This window comes from Notolabrus celidotus, chromosome 17 (assembly GCF_009762535.1).
Source record: "Notolabrus celidotus isolate fNotCel1 chromosome 17, fNotCel1.pri, whole genome shotgun sequence".
Taxonomy (NCBI): domain Eukaryota; kingdom Metazoa; phylum Chordata; class Actinopteri; order Labriformes; family Labridae; genus Notolabrus; species Notolabrus celidotus.
Genome location: NC_048288.1, coordinates 109,522 through 127,636, shown reverse-complemented (window position 1 = coordinate 127,636; position 18,115 = coordinate 109,522). Strand labels below are relative to the sequence as shown.

General features: G+C 38.2%; 1 protein-coding gene across 1 annotated transcript in view; it reads left to right on the top strand.

The window, feature by feature from the left end:
- The window catches only part of dnah6 (dynein, axonemal, heavy chain 6), a 112,543-nt gene that overhangs the window by 1,801 nt on the left and 92,627 nt on the right, over positions 1–18,115 (top strand). The window contains 16 exon segments of the mRNA XM_034706214.1: positions 5,113–5,189; positions 5,382–5,576; positions 5,756–5,935; positions 8,846–9,187; positions 9,360–9,494; positions 9,600–9,702; positions 9,795–9,861; positions 11,629–11,815; positions 13,143–13,244; positions 13,330–13,437; positions 13,530–13,616; positions 13,718–13,838; positions 15,299–15,456; positions 16,234–16,386; positions 16,493–16,744; positions 16,934–17,062. Of these exon segments, the coding sequence (XP_034562105.1) occupies positions 5,113–5,189; positions 5,382–5,576; positions 5,756–5,935; positions 8,846–9,187; positions 9,360–9,494; positions 9,600–9,702; positions 9,795–9,861; positions 11,629–11,815; positions 13,143–13,244; positions 13,330–13,437; positions 13,530–13,616; positions 13,718–13,838; positions 15,299–15,456; positions 16,234–16,386; positions 16,493–16,744; positions 16,934–17,062 (2,396 nt within the window).

Below are 18,115 nucleotides of genomic sequence, written 5' to 3'. Positions count from 1 at the left end.
CATTGTATACATTGGAGGGGCATCAAGAGAGCACTTTTTAATACATTGGAGGGGCATCCAGAGGGCACTTTTTTATACATTGGAGGGGCATCCAGAGGGCACTTTTTTATACATTGGAGGGGCATCCAGAGGGCACTTTTTAATACATTGGAGGGGCATCCAGAGGGCACTTTTTAATACATTGGAGGGGCATTCAGAGGGCACTTTTTTTTACATTTTATACATTGGAGGGGCATCAGGAGGGCACTTTCTAATACATTGGAGGGGCACCAAGAGATTTTACGTTTTATACATTGGAGGGGAATCAAGAGGGCACTTTCTTGCGTTTTATAAAAATTGGAGGGGCATCAAGAGGGCACTTTCTAATACATTGGAGGGGCAGCAAGAGGGCACTATTTTACGTTTTATACATTGGAGGGGCATCAAGAGGGCACTTTCTTATGGTTTATAAATTGTAGGGGCATCCAGAGGGAACTTTTTAATACATTGGAGGGGCATCCAGATGGCACTTTTTATACATTGTATACATTGGAGGGGCAAAAAGAGGGCACTATTTTACGCTTTATACATTGGAGGGGCATCAAGAGGGCACTTTTTAATACATTGGAGGGGCATCCAGAGGGCACTTTTTTACATTGTATACATTGGAGGGGCATCAAGAGAGCACTTTTTAATACATAGGAGGGGCATCCAGAGGGCACTTTTTTACATTGTATACATTGGAGGTCATCAATAGGGCCCTTTTTACATTTTTTCGATTGAAGGGGCATCAAGACGGCACTTTTTAATACATTGCAGGGGGCACCAAGAGGGCACTATTTTACGTTGTATAAATTTGAGTGGCATCAAGAGGGCCCTTTTTAATACATTGGAGGGACATCCAGAGGGCCCTTTTTTACATTGTATACATTGGAGGGGCATCCAGAGGGCATTTTTTACGTTTTATACATTTGAGGGGCATAAAGACAGAGGGCACTTTTTGATACATTAGAGGGGCATAAAGAGGGCACTTTCTAATACATTGCAGGGGCCAGCAAGAGGGCACTATTTCAGGCTTTATACATTGGAGGGGCATCAAGAGGGCACTTTTCAATACATGGGGGGGGGCATCCAGAGGGCACTTTTTTACATTGTATACATTGGAGGGGCATGAAGAGGGCACTTTTTACATTTTTTACATTAGAGGGGCATCAAGAGGGCACTTTTTTACTTTTTATACATTGGGGGGGCATCCAGAGGGCACTTTTTACATTTTTTACATTGGAGGGGCATCAAGAGGGCACTTTTTTACTTTTTATACATTGGGGGGGCATCCAGAGGGCACTTTTTACATTTTTTACATTGGAAGGGCACCAAGAAGGCACTTTTTTCCATTGTATACATTGGAGGGGCATCAAGAGGACACTTTTTTTTTTTACATTTTATACATTTGAGGGGCATAAAGAGGACACTTTTTTTTACATTGTATACATGGGAAGGGCATCAAGAGGGCAGTGTTTTTTTTACATTTTATACATTGGAGGGGCATCCAGAGGGCACTTTTTTTACGTTTTATATATTGGAGGGGCATCAAGACAGAGGGCACCTTTTTTTTTACTTTTTATACATTGGAGGGGCATCCAGAGGGCACTTTTTCATGCATTTTCCAATGAAAGGGCACCAGAGAAGGTAATTTGTAATGTTTTATCCAATCCAAGAGGGTGCTTTAGCGCTGTTTCTTTCAGACATGAGGGCACCGGGGGCAGCGGATTGCTCCCTGCTGCCATCTGAGTACACCACTGGACACTGACTTACTGTATTATCAAAACAGGTTCACTGTTGGCATCATAGATTTTTTCCTGGCCACTGCGGTTCTGGCAGTTTACTATATGTATCTGTGTACTCCTGTGTAATCCTATGTCTGATAAACTTGAAAAACAAACTCTGACAAGATTGGAGCTTGCAGAGCATAAGACACATGATTATGAATATGATGTTGATCCAGAAAGACATGTATTCAGCTGTATCAATGACAGTTGTGACTACTACCCCGATGATCAGTTTAATGATATCATTAAGTTGGAAGATACATTTTCACTCATTCATTTTAACTGTTGAAGTCTGCAAATTTCAATAAAATTTGTGAATATTTAAATTTGTTCAGAAGTCAGTTTACAATTATAGCTTTATCTCAAACATGGATTACTGAAGAAAGAGGTGTGAGGTGTGGCTTTTGACCTTAAGGCATTTCATTTACATTATACTAACAGGGTAAAGAAAAGGGGAGGGGGCGTTGCTCTGTATGTGAACAGTGCCTTGAAATGTAGACCCTTAGAGAGCATGTCAGTTGTCATTGATGATGTGCTGGAGTGTATAGCTGTTGAAATTGAGATAGACCAGTCAAGAAAAGTTATTGTTGCTAGTATTTATAGGACATCAGGGTCCAGTGTGGAAACCTTTAGAGAAAGATTTGAGAGTTTAGTTGATTCCATAAATGACAAAAAACCTGCTTATTATTATGTGGGGATTTCAATATTGATTAACTTAAGCCATGCTATCATCATACGACTTCTGACTCTCTTGATGCATTATATAGTAGAAGTTTATATCCAGTGATCACACGGCTTAGTCCAGTAACCTGCACAAGTGCAACATTAACTGATAACATTTTTACAAATGAGATAGAGAACATTGTACAGAGTGGGCTATTATTCAACATATAGATTATATAAAGAGGAAAGTGAGTACATGTGTTGGTGTTTTAGGCAGGGCCAAGGACAGTTTGGATTCTGCTTCTCTTCGTATTTTCTACTGTTCACTTGTTCTTCCACATTTTAGTTATTGCTTGGAGGTATGGGTCAACACTTATATGACTAATATTAACCCTTATGGATAAGGTGAATGTTAGAGAACATACTAACAGTTTGTTTATCAGCTCATATTTGTTGAAATGTAAAGATCTAGTTATCTTTCAAACATGATTATTTATGTTTAAAGCCAGAAACAGATCATTACCTGAAAGCTTACAGACATTGTTTGTGTTTACATCTCATGAGGAGGCTCATAAACGGAAACTTAATTTCAAAAGTCCATACGTGCGCACTACATTAAAGCAAATTTGTGTTTCAGTTTGTGGAGTTAAACTTTGGAAATGTCTGGATGATGATATAAAATGCTGCTGTAATATTTTACAGTTTAAAAGAATGTTAAAAGGTAAAGTAATGAGAAACTACAAACTGGTCCAGTAAATCTGCATTTGATTGTTTCAGTGTTCTGTGTTACATTTGATGTTTGGTGAAAAGAGAAGGTGATTATTACTGAAGGGTCAGCCGTCTGGTGTTGTGTTAGATCATGTTGTGATTAAGTGGAGGGGCAGGTATTATATGTTTTTCTTCTTCCTGCTCCTGTTTGTTCATGGACAGTGTGTACTCTATTTTGTGAAGATGTGTATCCAATATGTTGTGTTGTCAAACACTGAAGTGAGCAAATCAAACTCTTATGAATGAATGAAAATGCCCTGATTCAGTTACTTTTTTATTTAATGTCAGGTCAACCCTGCAATAAGGTTTGCCCTGACAATTTTTATAGGCTACTTCATGTTTGCTTAATGCATGAGTCATGATTATAACTGAATATGCATAAATGTAAGTAGGCTATATCATTCATTCCTGTGGCTCACTATTAACTATTAATAACGTCTCAATGACTTTATTCAGTAAGTTTGCCTTTATTACATCATCAGTTAAGGAATCTTAATTTACATTTGCTTCATATATTATGGGGCGACATTTGTAAAGTTGTGTACACTGAAAGTAAGACCACCAATTCTTTTATTTTGGTACTTCCACTAGGTGGCAGTGTGGATTTGTACAGGGCGCCGTTAAAACCAAAATAAAAGCTTCATGAAGCGTTATAGATATCCAAACCATAGTCTCTCAGTACTGACTCCTACGAGTTACTAGCCACTGCCCCCTATAATAATGGAAAGACAGTTTAAGAGGCTTTGAAGGGATTTCACAACGCTTAGAGACAGAACTGACCAGGTCTATGGGATGGACAAGATAAGTTGCTATTGCTAAGTCTGTATCGCTTTATGAAGCTTTTATTTTGGCATTTCCGTGGGTGACAGTATGGATTTGCATATCAGCTATTTCTATTTAAAATTTAGTTTCAACATTTAACTTTTAGTTTTAACAATCAATATTTAGATTTACCATTTAGATTTAACATTAAACATTTACAGTTAACATTTAACATTTAGATTTAGCAATCAATATTTACATTTAACATTAAGATTTAACATTCAACATTTATATTTAACATTTAGAGTTAACATTCAACATTTAGATTTAACAATCAATATTTATATTCAACATTTAGATTTAACATTGAACATTTAGATTAAACATTTAGAGTTAAAAATCAATATAAATTTATATTTAAAATGTATATTTCACAGTGATTGTAACTTTTATTATTCACAACATTGATTATGAAGAAGACCACAAATATTGCTTTAAATATGACTTAAAAATTATCTACATTTTTATGACGTTTTGGAGTTAAATGTGGAGAATTGTTGCTGTTATTTTCAGTGTTCACAACTTTACAAATGGCGCCCTATAATATATAACTTAGTATTAATCATTTGAGCTAGGCAGACAAGTTTATTTTATGATTATTCATTTGCTTTGTCTCTCTAATCAAATTAAAAAACACAATATTTCTTTAAATATTCAAACTTTCTGCATAATTGACAATATTGAATAAGGCTAGCTTTCTTTTATGTTTCAATATCAATGACAGGAGTGTATTAATTTATTTGCATGATTGTCATCTCCACCATGTTTTAACATTAAGAATAATACTAAACCACTGTGTGTAGTATCTTTATATGAAAAAACAGCTTAATGTGCTTCAAAGCAAGGACATTTAAGTAAAGAACATTTACTTAAAATATGAATTCAGTCAAATGACTACACTCCTGATGAGCAACATGAATCAATACTGCTTCCTACTGTAAGCTTTGCAGTACATAATCCTGTTGTATGCATTTAAAATGTGTACCTTTATTGTAAAAAGTGTTACTAATGTCAGCAGTGAACTAAAACTGAACTTGACTTGTTGTTCCAGAGCGACTGCACAACCTGCCTGAATTACAGGGGTTCAGGGCCCCACCAAGACCTCCAGTCCGTGCTCATGACCCACAGGTGAGACTTGGTTAAGTGAGCTCAAATCAGCAGAGTTAACAAAAGTGAAACAGTATACTGTATAACCAATGCACAACCATTTTATCACTCCCCTTTTTATAAAAGTATAGCATTCTTTGCTCAGTCATAAAATGAATATATGTAGGTATGCATCTAGATTGTGACAATTTGGGCTTCTTCCTCTTACTGTAGGCCGTGCTCCAAAGACCTGTGAAAAGGAATCAACCGAGTGCCCAGCACTTGGAGACTCGTGCGCGGATGTATTTTCCAGGCTGGGACACTCAGCCACCTCCAGCTGAGCGAACAAAGCAGCCACAGAGACTCCGCAACCAACTGCCTGAAATAAAGGGGTCCAGGACCCCATCAAGACCTCCAGTCAATGTTCAAGTGAGTTCAAATCAGCAGAATTTACAAAAGTGAAACAGTATTTACTGTATAACCAATGTACAACCATTTTATCACTCCTGACTTTATAAAAGTATAGCATTCTTTGCTCAGTCATAAAATGAATATATGTAGATATGCATCTAGATTGTGAAGATGTGGGCTTCTTCCTCTTACTGTAGGCCGGGCTCCAAAGACCTGTGACAAGGAATCAGCCAAGTGCCCAGCACTTGGAGACTCGTGCGCGGATGTATTCTCTAGGCTGGGACACTCAGCCACCTCCCGCTGAGCGAACAAAGCAGCCACAGAGTCTCCGCAACCAACTGCCTGTCAATCGACCTCCTCTGCCATCCAGAACTAAGGTCAGTGATAATCATGTCTGAGAGGATAATAAGCATGATTTTAAAATTTGACTAGTGCATAGTTATTTCACTAAAATGAAATTGTGATGTAAATCTAAAAAACTGCAAAGATGAATCCCAATGCCATCGGTCAAACTGTGGTAGATGTATCAAGCTTTAAAGCTACCCCTTCTCCTACCAGCATAAATAATACTGTTGTAACAGAATATAATGTCAGAGTGGACAACTAACGGTTAAAGTCAGTTTTAATGTCCAAAGCTTTCTTGTCTTAACTAAAGGATTTTTTTAGAAAGAAAATAATGTCTTATGTCCCTTGTAATTCCACCAAGAGCTGGGCGATATTGAAAAAGATGTTATCACGATTACATTTTTCACGAGTTGATATTGATAATTATCATGATAAAATATCAAATCATTATTTCATTTAAATCTAAAGACAGATTTTTGGTCCTGAGTGAAGTTTAAGACGGCTGGTTAGCTTGTATCTGGATTTAGTTCTCTGATTAGCTTCTTGAATATCTCATTTTTGACAATGCTAACAGGAAGCAGGTCTGTTTTGTAAGATGATTTTTGTGAATTTTTGTGAAGTTTGTAGATTCTTATTTTTCTCAGGTTGAGTTCATTTGCATAATTTGATTCATATACACAACAAAGATATATCAGAATTAGGGATGCACCGAAAATTCGGCCACCGAAAGACTTTTGTCACCGAAACTACACGGCTGAAACAGAATGTTGTGATGACGCAAGCATAGTACGAGCTTGTCTGGATAAGGACCAACATGTCTGCATCCGTTCTTCCTTTAATTCAGCACTAAAGCATCTTCTAAGCAAAGAGGTTGAGATGGCCCACGGAGTGAAAACAATGAAAAGTACACTCTTAAAGTCTATCAGCACGTTTCACTGAGATCTATTCAAACCTCTGCACTTCATCACGACTGTACTTGATCCACGTTATAAAGATCAGTACTTGGATGTGGGAATAAAGCAGTGCACACGAGAAATGATCCAGGCCAAGATGGATGCGGAGAACCCACTTAGAGACGGAGAAGCGCACAGCGCAGGAGAAGAAGAACGGCGCAGAAAAAAGGACTCTCTGAACCAGATGAGTTCTCTGATATGTTCAATGAGATCCTTAATTTTGCTGAGGTTAGTACACAGCTCAGTCACTTTCAGCTCTTTTAACCCAGTGTGTTCAAACTGCTATACAAACTAGCTTCAAGTGTCTGCTAATAAATGACCTAGAAAATGCCTGTGCAACACAAACAGAAAATGCATGGCCTACTCCCTACTAATAATTGGCATAATAATTTCTTTCAGTGTTTCGATTTTCAGCCTTCGGCAATTTTTGTTTTTCGGTTTCAGCCAGGAATGTTAATTTCGGTGCATCCCTAATCAGAATGTAAACTGTCTATCTGTTTATAGAGTATTGGTTTGAGAAGTGCACTCTCCTTTAAGATTACTAAGGGTTATGTGTGGAATGATATTGTTTCCCTTAGTGTAGTGAATACATCAGGGTTGTTCAGTGTTCAGTTGTGCTCCGGTCGTGGTCAACATGAAACGTGTTCGAAATGCTCAGCAGAAGTTGTCTCAGCGGCTGTTCAGTGCTGTCTTCTTCTTGTGTTTAATGTTGGGTGGCAACTAGCGCTTAAAGGTGACATATCATGCAAAATTGACTTTTTAATGGTTCTCTACCTGAAATATGTTTCCCTGGCATGTCTACAAACCCCCCGAGAATGAAAAAAATCCATTCTGCCCCTGTTTTGATTTCTACACCTTTCTGTAAATGTGTGTGAAACGAGCCGTTTCAGACTTCCGTGTTTTTGTTACGTAACAACAATATCCGGTCTGTCACGGAGTCAGAGCTTGGAGCCTGTTCAGCCCATAGACTGTATAAAATAATACTGAATCCCTCCCCCGTTTTTCATTACCTGCACAAATGTGTGCTAACAAGGAGCTTAGGAGGGAGGCATGCTAGTTGTAGGCTGTCTTAATAAACACAAAGGTCGGTTTTACTCCCCACGTCTGCAGATTTGAAGATCAAGTGGATGATTTTTATTTATCATGGATAAGTGCTAGCGCTAGTTAGCATAGCCACATAGCTATATATTCGTAGCTGTAGCTGTAGCTGTGTACCAAGACACACGTCGACATACTGCAAATAAAACAACAAGAAACACTAAATCTGTGACCAATCCTTCATAAAAGGTCCTGCTGCCTCTCTGGCAGAGGTCGGTTTTACTCCACACGTCTGCAGATTTGAAGATCTAGTGGATGATTTTTATTTATCATGGATAAGTGCTAGCGCTAGTTAGCATAGCCACATAGCTACATGTTCGTAGCTGTGTACCAAGACACACGTCTACATACTGATAAATAAAACAACAAGAAACACTAAATCTATGACCAATCCTTCAGAAAGGTCCTGCTGCAGGCGCCTCTCCGTCAGGATCAGATTCAGAGGGTTGAAGTAACGCGATCTCTGAGCAGCCGTGTATATTCAGCCAACATGTAAACATTAGATCAACGTGCTGGAGAGCCGAGGCACATCCACTTCCGGAGGGGGCGTGGTCAGAGGGAAAACAGAGTGTTCTGATGAGGAATGAAGAAGAGGACTTTTCAGGCATGCCAAAATCTGATTTCAAAGTGTTTTTTTGAGCATAAACTTTAAAGACATGTTTTGGGGACCTCTTAGACCAATATATATTGCTGAAAAAAGTGTGATATGTCCCCTTTAAAGCACATTAGTGCAGCATACCTTTCCAGTGGTTGGTGGGCGTAAATACAGGTTGAAATATATCACGTTTATCGAACATCTGTTATATTTATACTGAGGAACATTATATCACTATAATGATTGTTAGCGATTTATCACCCGGCCCTAATCCCACCACTCCTCAATTCCCCCAGAATATCCTATCAACCCCGAGCTCCTCAAGACAACCTTTTCCAGTAAGGAAGAGTGGGAAACTGAACAATCCATCTGAAGTTCTACGCTTCGAGCTAAGCAAAGAGGACTGTGGGATGACCACTGATGGAGGTGTGTTAACGGTGTGTGGAGATGAGGTCAATTTTGAAACCCATGGGGACTTACAAAAAGAGAGGGACTACCACTGCAAGCTGATAAGCATCCCCTTCTTTGCCTCATTCAAAAAATGGAAACCCTTCTACCTCTGGCGTTCTCATGTGCGTGTAAGAAAGTTTAATTTGGCCAGGAGGTCTCTTCAGAAGAACTCTTTTCTTGTCAGTCAGGTATGTGTCTGTTTGAAGGAAATCACATTTTTTCCCTAACCTTTCCAAATGATCCTGAATAGGGTGCTGTAAATATATTCACTGAAGAAAACAGTCTTTGAGATTTACAACTTTGAGTTCATGGGATTTATACCCAGTTATTTTGCAAGTAACATTTCTGTATCTTACACAGTCTCTTAGTGCAGCACTGATAGTGATCAGGGGGATGTGTTGCCAAATCAGTGATGCAGGCTTGTTTCACATGGAGAAAAAACACACCTACTCGCTGCACGAGTTCCATGATTTCCAGCTCAAACGACTGCAAGAGGTTCAATTTTACATACATTAAAAAACAATGCCTAAATAAACGACATGTTCCCATACGTTGTGTGCCTTCCCAGAAATCCCTTCTCTCTTTTGTTTTTATTGTCAGGTTCTGTCTGACTTGAAGAAGTTTCAAGCCTTTGTAAAGGAGATGACAATGAGTGCAATCAGAAACTACTGGTCAGAATTTAAATCCCAGTCTGATGACTCAAGTGCGTAAAGACTTTACCATATCATGCTTATACACTGTATTTCATAAGGAAAGTCATGTTAGAAGCTTGATGGTCCTCTTTCTTTGTCACAGATGAACAAAACAGAAATAAATCCATCACGCAGATCAACGAGGCTTGTCACTCAAGCCGCCTTATATGGTTAGTAAGATCTTTGTTTTTGTTTTCTATGAGATTTTTGTCTGTGTCCCTTATTTCATCTAGCTATCTTTTAAGATAAAAAAAGACAAAACACTTACAAAACAGTTCCAGCAGTTAGTTGTAGTTGTTAAGCAAAGGTCGAACTTAGGCAGTGAAAGGTGTATAACCATAGACTGTATCAAATATGGACGTAGTATCCGCGACGTCACCCATCTGTTTCTGAAGCGCTGTTTTGAGGCCAGCCGGCGGTGGCAGCCATATTGCTGCTGTCGAGCGAGTGTGACGTAAAGAGGCGGGCTTTGAGCCTCCTCGCCAACAGCTACAGTGTTCCCGCCTGTCAAACAAGTCAGCTGTGCCTCTCATTGGAAAAATAGTAATCTCGATATCTTCTAAATGACAGCGTTATGAAAAATATTTGTGTATAACGCATCATAAGCACATTAATAAAGCCTTAGAAATGCATTTATCAGGCTTTATGATGATCTTCAGTAGTGATAATAAACATTCATAACAACTTTATAGCAATGTATTTGGGAGTGTCATAAGAAGGGAACATTATGCCTCATAAAGGTGAGATTTATAATGAATTATACCTTAATGCAAAACTAAAAACAGCATCTTTTGAATTCTGCGTTTCATAACACGTTATTACGGTGACTGAGAAGTGCAATGCAAATCTACAAAGGATTAAATACTTTTACAAAGTTGGAGACAAATTTACATTCTGGAAAACATTTTTACATTTCATTAAACAGAATTACATTAACAAAACACTTTTACTAAGGCAAAAACAATTAAACATTTCAGAAAACAAATTTAAAAATCAGAAACACTTCTATAAGATGTGAAACATTTTTACCAGTTCTGAAACAAAATTACAAACGACAGATACTGACGGAAAGGGACCGTACCAATGATTTCCAAAATAAAAAAACGTCTGTAGTATGAAAATGTGCAACAGCCAGGGAATTAATATATATATTTGACATTAACAACCCTGTTTCCACTCAAATACTTGGATTCAGACTGATAAGAGAACATCTCAAAATGTGTTCCTGCCAATCACAGCTATGTCTGATTTGGAATTTAAAAATAAAATACAATGGAAATTTTGTAGCTTTATTTGAAATCAGATATAGTTGAGTTTGAGTTGACATTGAGTTGAGTTGAGACTTAAATAGTTTACAGGGTTGTATAAAAGGATGCAGCATCAAGCTAACGAGCAAAGTATTAAGCTTTAATACATATTAGCAAGATTTATGCTAGCTGTATGAATAGAAGTCTGCACTTGGGCTAACTAAGTGAGTATGCCTTTGATACAAAACCTCTGAATAAGTTTAATAAATTGTTGAATGTTTGTTTGTTGCTTGTTGAATGTTTTGAAAAATAAATACAATGGTTTTGCTAACTGTTGAGAAGTATTTGTATCTTAAATTTTACTCAAAGCCACAAAATACTGCTTATAAATTCTTAGAAATGTGTCATATATATTATATATAACCTCTTACAGGGCATTATGTTTCCTGCTTATAACACTTCATATACATTGCTAGAAGTTGTTATGAATTCTCATAATCACATATAAGGCTGCTTATAAAGTCTTATGATTGCGTTCTAAGGCTTTATGAATGTGCTTATGATGCGTTACAAGTGGTGGGTTCATAGAAAGTGTCTCCCAAGTTTTATGTCATATTAATCCAGTCTTTCTTTCTTTCTTTCTTTCTTTCTTTCTTTCTTTCTTTCTTTCTTTCTTTCTCACCAACCCAGCTTCATTCGGCTTGTTGACTACTTGGTCATTAGCACCTTACATATTTTAATGGGGAATGCAGTGACCAAGCTACAGTCTGAAATCCGTGAACAGGTACGTCATACCCCTAGCCATGCCATGATTCAGAACTGGGGCCAGCACTCTGAGGCTGGAACTAAAACTGCTGAAGAAGAGACGGGGAGAAAGGTAGGTCATGTTATGGTTTGTACCAACGTTTTTCAACAGGACGCAAAATGCCAAAACCACAGACTGGGGTTAGAGGTTGTGAAAGGGGGATTGATTTTAAACAGACTGATGAACTGAGTTGAACTAGGCCCAGAGGCTGGATAGTGGAGGTGTAGATGAAAATGGCAAAACTGGCTGAGTTGAGGCAGCAAGTGGTGAGGCACTGAGGTTTGGTGGAGGGAGGCACTGGAGACAGAAGAGCAAAAGTTAGGCTCAGGATAAATCCACAGGTAACACTGGTTTAGACAACAAATTCAAAGTTAAGGAGCCAACAATAACACTGGATAAACGGAAACAATCTGGCAGCATGTGGGGAGAAGACCAGAGCATATAAGACGCAGCTTATCAGGAGTAGATGGATAACTGGTGAGTGAGTGTAGAGCCCAGCGCCTGGTGGCCGTGCCCAGCCTCCAAAGAGGAGCACAGGGAAACGAAAAGAACACAGCAGCAGGGAAACAGACTTCTAAACACTAAAATACAATCCACATCATCATTTCGTTATATCCTCAACAATGAATCAGAAGTAATTACTATACCAACTAGGGTTGCAAAATTCTGGTAATTTTCAAAGTTTGAAACTTTCCATGGGAATATAGCAGGAATTGACTAAATTGAAGGTTGGGTCTTAATAGGGAACTTAAATATAGCTGGGAGAATATATTTGAGCATAATCCTGAATAAAACAACCAGATTTCATCAAGTACAGTTGAATATCTCTGCTATTCCTCAATCACATGCACATAGCACACTGCTTACTGCAGGGCTATTGAGACCACGCCCCCTACATGCACTGTGCATTCCTCCATCACATGCACACATGATTTCTAGAATCCTGCAGAGGCTAGGCTTGAGCAGTTTGAGGGTATATGCTTTTTTATTTGCATGTTGAATGGGACTTTGTTGGAGGGTCTTTTCATTTAACATTTTGAATGGAACTTTGTTGGGATTGCATTTTGAATGGGTTGGGTCGTAGGGATGAGTAATATTTAACTCAACATTGATGTTTTTCTTCTTCAATGAAAGAATTGAATGTTCAATAAAACATTTCACACTTGATAAAGTTCTACTTACAAATAAATCTGTTTTAATTGTATTATTTTGGATGGATGTCTGCTTATCAAAAACAAATATTTATGCTTTGATATGATACCTTTCCATTAAATTACCCTCTATTAAAAAATTTACCGTAAATGTTCCATCCCTTTGCAACCCTAATACCCACCAAACTGTTTTTCAAGCAAAAACAAAGCAATGTCTAAACTTGATTTTTGGTTTTGATGTGGTTAAGTCTTCCAGGTCAGAGACTCCCGGGCTCCAACCTATGTTCATGACTGAAATGATGCTGGACGAAAATGCCTTGACCTTCAAACCCTCTGAAGAAAACTTCCTGGTCAGTAACCTTTTTTTTTTTTACTTACAGTTATCTGCTGACTTCTTAAAGCTCATTTATTTATAACTCATGTTACCTCCAACAGGACATCGTGGCAGAGATCTTTGAGCAGTTTGAAACAACAGTGACGTCAGTCGATAGACTTTCTGCAGATCCTGAATGTATTGAAATGACACAAACCTCAATGGGCAAGGTATTACAATCTATTAATACCTGATGTGTATGTTGAGTGTATTATTGTCTGTAATCAATCTTTAATGTAGTCTGTGTGTGTATTTTCATCAGAAAGCGATGGATGAATATGAAACAAGTCCTTTGAAATCCTGTATAGGCAGTGATTGCCACCTTCAAAGTGTCATTCAGACTATTAAGGTTAGTTTATAATTGGCAGAGCTTTTTCGATCTGAAGGTTGTAGTGTGTATGAAAAGTGCTAGATATGTTTTGGCATGATTTTTTGTTTCCCTTCCCAAAGGAATTACTGCAGTTTGCCTTTGAAACAGCAAAAGTGTACTCACACACTTTGGAACATTTCTGTCTGTTTTACAAAGAAAATGAGAGTCTGGATCTGGATGTATTGGTGCAACAAGATCATGGTGATGTACTCTAAATTACCTTTGTTATGCATTTACCACCCACTTCACAAAGAGCAGTGCAAAAATGATAATTTAAGTCTCTGTTGATATTTATATGAGAGGCCTTTGTTACCACCTTTACTAGCAGGTAAAACATATGTCCCTACATACTCTATCAGTAGTGAACTCCAACATTGTTTCTTAGCCTCAAACAGCAAACAACCAGACCACATAGAAAATGTTTGTTGTCAAGTAAAGACAGCTGATGGTTTCTCTTTCTTGGAGATATGGCTTTCTTGAAAATAACAAAAGCTCTGGTCATTCAGGGTACCTATAAAACTAGGTAGACAGCAGAATAGTTTGGGGGGGAGGAAAACAGACAAGTAGTTTTCCAATATCAAATTCAATAATAATCTTTGCTATGGTGCATAATACAATTTAAAAGGAACAAATGGGAAGCATATAATGTAAAAATCTATACGGATAATGCATTTTTAGATTTAATTGCAACCTTCATATATAAACATGGGCAGATGTGTATAATAAAACATGTAGGCATTGTTATATCCAACTTTATATATTAGTTTATTTATTCATTTGAAAGGGACAATACATGTAGGCATTGTGTAGCAGACGAAACTGCATCGCTAGCTGGAGTCCTGGCTTACACGAGTCTCCCTGTTGCATCCAGAGCAATCATCCACTCGTTGGCTGTTAAATGTTGTAAAAACTAAAACAAACTAAATTTATTTTGGTGTTCCATCAGTGTAACAAATCCAAGTATTTGGCAGATGATGCAGGATTCCACAATAATAAAGAAAACTCTAGACAGACACGGTAAAAAACCGCGCGACTCCAAACCCGTCTAATTTCCACTGACTCCTCCCACTGACTCCTCCCACTGTCTGTGCCACACACAAACCTATATTAAAGAGACAGTCTTCTTATCAAAAAAATTAAATATAATAATATGTTAAACAACCAAACCTATTATGTTTTTCTACATTATTTGCCACAACAATTTCTTAATTATACTAATTCTAAATAAATCTATAAACATTCACTAATAACTGGAAACATTACTTTGCCCCATAAACATTGTTATATCCAACTTTATTTATTTATTTATTTATTTGACAGGGACAATACATGTAGGCATTGTTTTATCCAACTTTATTTATTTATTTATTCATTTATTTATTTGACAGAGACAATACATGTAGGCATTGTTTTATCCAACTGTATTTATTTATTTATTTATTTATTTGACAGAGACGATACATGTAGGCAGTGTTTATTGGTCCTATATTTCTATCATCCTTGCTAAAAGATCTGCTAAAAGAAATTCAAAATATGCTCTCAAATATAAAATATCACCAAAAGGCATTCAAAAACAAACATTGACATTTTTGTTAGGGGTAAAGCCTGCAAAATAAAACATTTTTAAACTTATGTTTTTTTTATTCCTTTTTTTTCCAAAGCAAACAGTTTGTCCTTTTTTGAAAGCGCGTTGGAGTTATACCACAGTCAGCACAAGGAGGCCCTGGCTATCCAACATGAGAAACCTCTTGGCTTACTGCTTGTGAGCCAAACAAAGTTCAGAGAGAAGCTAGTGTCTTCTCCCCTGCGCTGTCTGGAGGTGAGGACTATGTAGAGTATATTTTATACAAGTTAATACTTTTATACTTCAACAGTTTTTAATAAAATTAACTCTGCCTTTTATATGTGGCAAAACGGTAAAATTACACTGGATCCGTGTCAAGTCCAGCTCTGATCCGTCACAGCACCGGACCTCATAGGTTTCTGTTCTAATTAATCTGTTAACTTACACTGGATCTGCTCTGCCGCGTTTGCCGGAGCCCTCCGGATCAGATACAAAAGACTTCTATTTTTGCCAGATACTGGAGCACAACATATAAATCTCAACAGAGCAGATGGAGCGGGACAGGAAGTCAGGTTTCACCAAAACAAATGAAAACATCGGGTTAATTTTCAGAATAAAACACTCTGTGTTATCACCAGATCATATTTCACTTAACTACAACAACAAACCGTCATGATGAGCGGAGCCAGGCCTGGAGTCAACAGGTCAGAGGTTTTCAGAGGACCAGAAAGACGACATGGATGAGGAGAGGAGTCAGATATTCATTAATGCAGTAATTGCCACGGTGAAACCTTGGTCACATGACTCCAGCTGTCTTGTGGTCCTGCTCCGTGCTGCGTTCTGAAAACACAACCGGTGGGTGTTGACAGACCAGAGAGCACGGAGTCGGACCGCAGCGGATCAGAGATGGACCGGACACAGATCTGGTGGAAGTCCCTTACACAAAACAATATTAAATGAACAAAGCAAAAATGTTGATCTAGGAAAGCATGCATCTTGAAATCATTGCATTGCTCTCTATCTCTGTTCCAGGTCATCAATGAAATGCTTACCAGACTTGCTACGAGGAAACTTAACACTGTCATTGCAGAGGCAAGTGAGGCTCAGTTCAAACTAGAGTCCTCGCCCTCAACTACGGCCGACTTAGCCAACTCCCTCACGTTCTTAGATGAGATACAGGAGAGGGTAACAAAGACCTTTCTTTTGACATTTTCTTCTTCACTTCTGTCTCCCTTTCTTACTCCTTGTTATTTCTATGTTTTATTTTTTGACTCTGTCTTTCTCTTTTAAGATTAAGACACTAGAAGAGGAGCAGGAGACAGTTTCTCAGATGTACAAACTGATAAACATGTACTCAGTTCCCATGCCACCTGAGGATTTTGTTGTTTTTGAAACCTTGCAACTTTACATGAACTCATTGGAAAGTGTCATAGATAAGGCAGTGGCTCAGAGAGACTCTCGAATGGACAAGTTTTGTGGCTCTCTGCTCAAAGATATAAAGCAGCTAAACCATGAGGTCATGAAAACCAAACTCAAGTCCCAGGTATGTGAAGAAATTAACACCTTTCTATTTACTAATGTGAGTTTACAAGGACGAAAAAGGGTTATTTAGCAACTAAAGTGAGGTTTTCTTACAAGGGGGGGTTAGAAAGAGTGGTTTCTAATTATCACTGAAGTTGGTTAAGTTTCTTTGCCCAGCTTGAACTGTTAACCTAGTGTTTGTCATGTGTAGGATCCACAAATCTTAGACATCAATGCAGATTCCTCCAAAGTCCGTCTGCTGCTGGGAGAGCTCCAGATTGTGATTGATGAGCTGCAGAACCAGGCCTCCACCTATACCTCCTACCAGAAAATGTTCAAGGTGGAGTACTTCCTATCATCCTTTCAGTTATCCCCAAAGGGTTCTTGCAAAAAACAATTTCAACTTTTTTTTGTTTGAAATATTTCAACCAAAAAAGAGGTGACATTTCTTTGAAGGTGCAGAGTGTAGAAAAAAGAATATTAGCGACATCTAGTGGGCTGATTCTAGAATGAACCCCTTTGTTCCTAACCCTTCATGTCACCTAAGCAAAGGTGGCCGTGGAGGACCATAATCTCCCGAAAATGGCAAATAGTTATCTGACATCGTGTTACTGTCAGGCAAAAGACTAAAAGAAGTTATTAAACTATTAGGACATCCTCAGGTCTCAGACTGAGGTATTAGACCTCAGGTAAAAAAGCGGCATGTCTCAAGAAAACCTCCATCATGTGTCAGACTTCAGGCCTCAGTCTGAACAGCTTCAGAAATAAATGATTAGTTTTATGCTGAAGGGAACACATGAAACATGTCAGTAGTGTAACACGACGTGAGAAGGGAAAACAGTGAACAAAACAAAGGAAAACAGAACGTCATCAAGACTGGTTTCCGTCATCCAGCTGTTGTTGTGTTTTCTAAATGGCTGGAGCTCCGCTTCAGTCACAGATTCATCACACATTCCCCAACGTATTAACAGTGATTCTCAGGTATCATCTGTTGCAACAAAAAGGATTGTACTCAGAAGTAGTGCATCACAGCTACTGGTGGTTTGTGCTCGTCTCAGGTTCTCCTGAGTTCATGTCAGGAAAGACTCCACCATATTTAGTGATAGTTTTTTATAAACTACGGCCTTATTAACCAGTCCATTGCAGCCCACTATGACACTTCACTTTATAACAGGTAAATACTGTTTAACGGTGACGATCTAAACCACAAAGTACGGTTAAAAATACACTTTTTAACGTTTTATGGAATAAAACAAATCATTTATTTCTGAAGCCGTTTGGTCTGAAGCCGTTTCATCTGAAGTCTGACACATGATGGCGGTTTGCCGAAGACATGATGCTTTTTCACCAGAGGTCTGACACATCACTCTAATATGTACCCCAGTATGTGCAC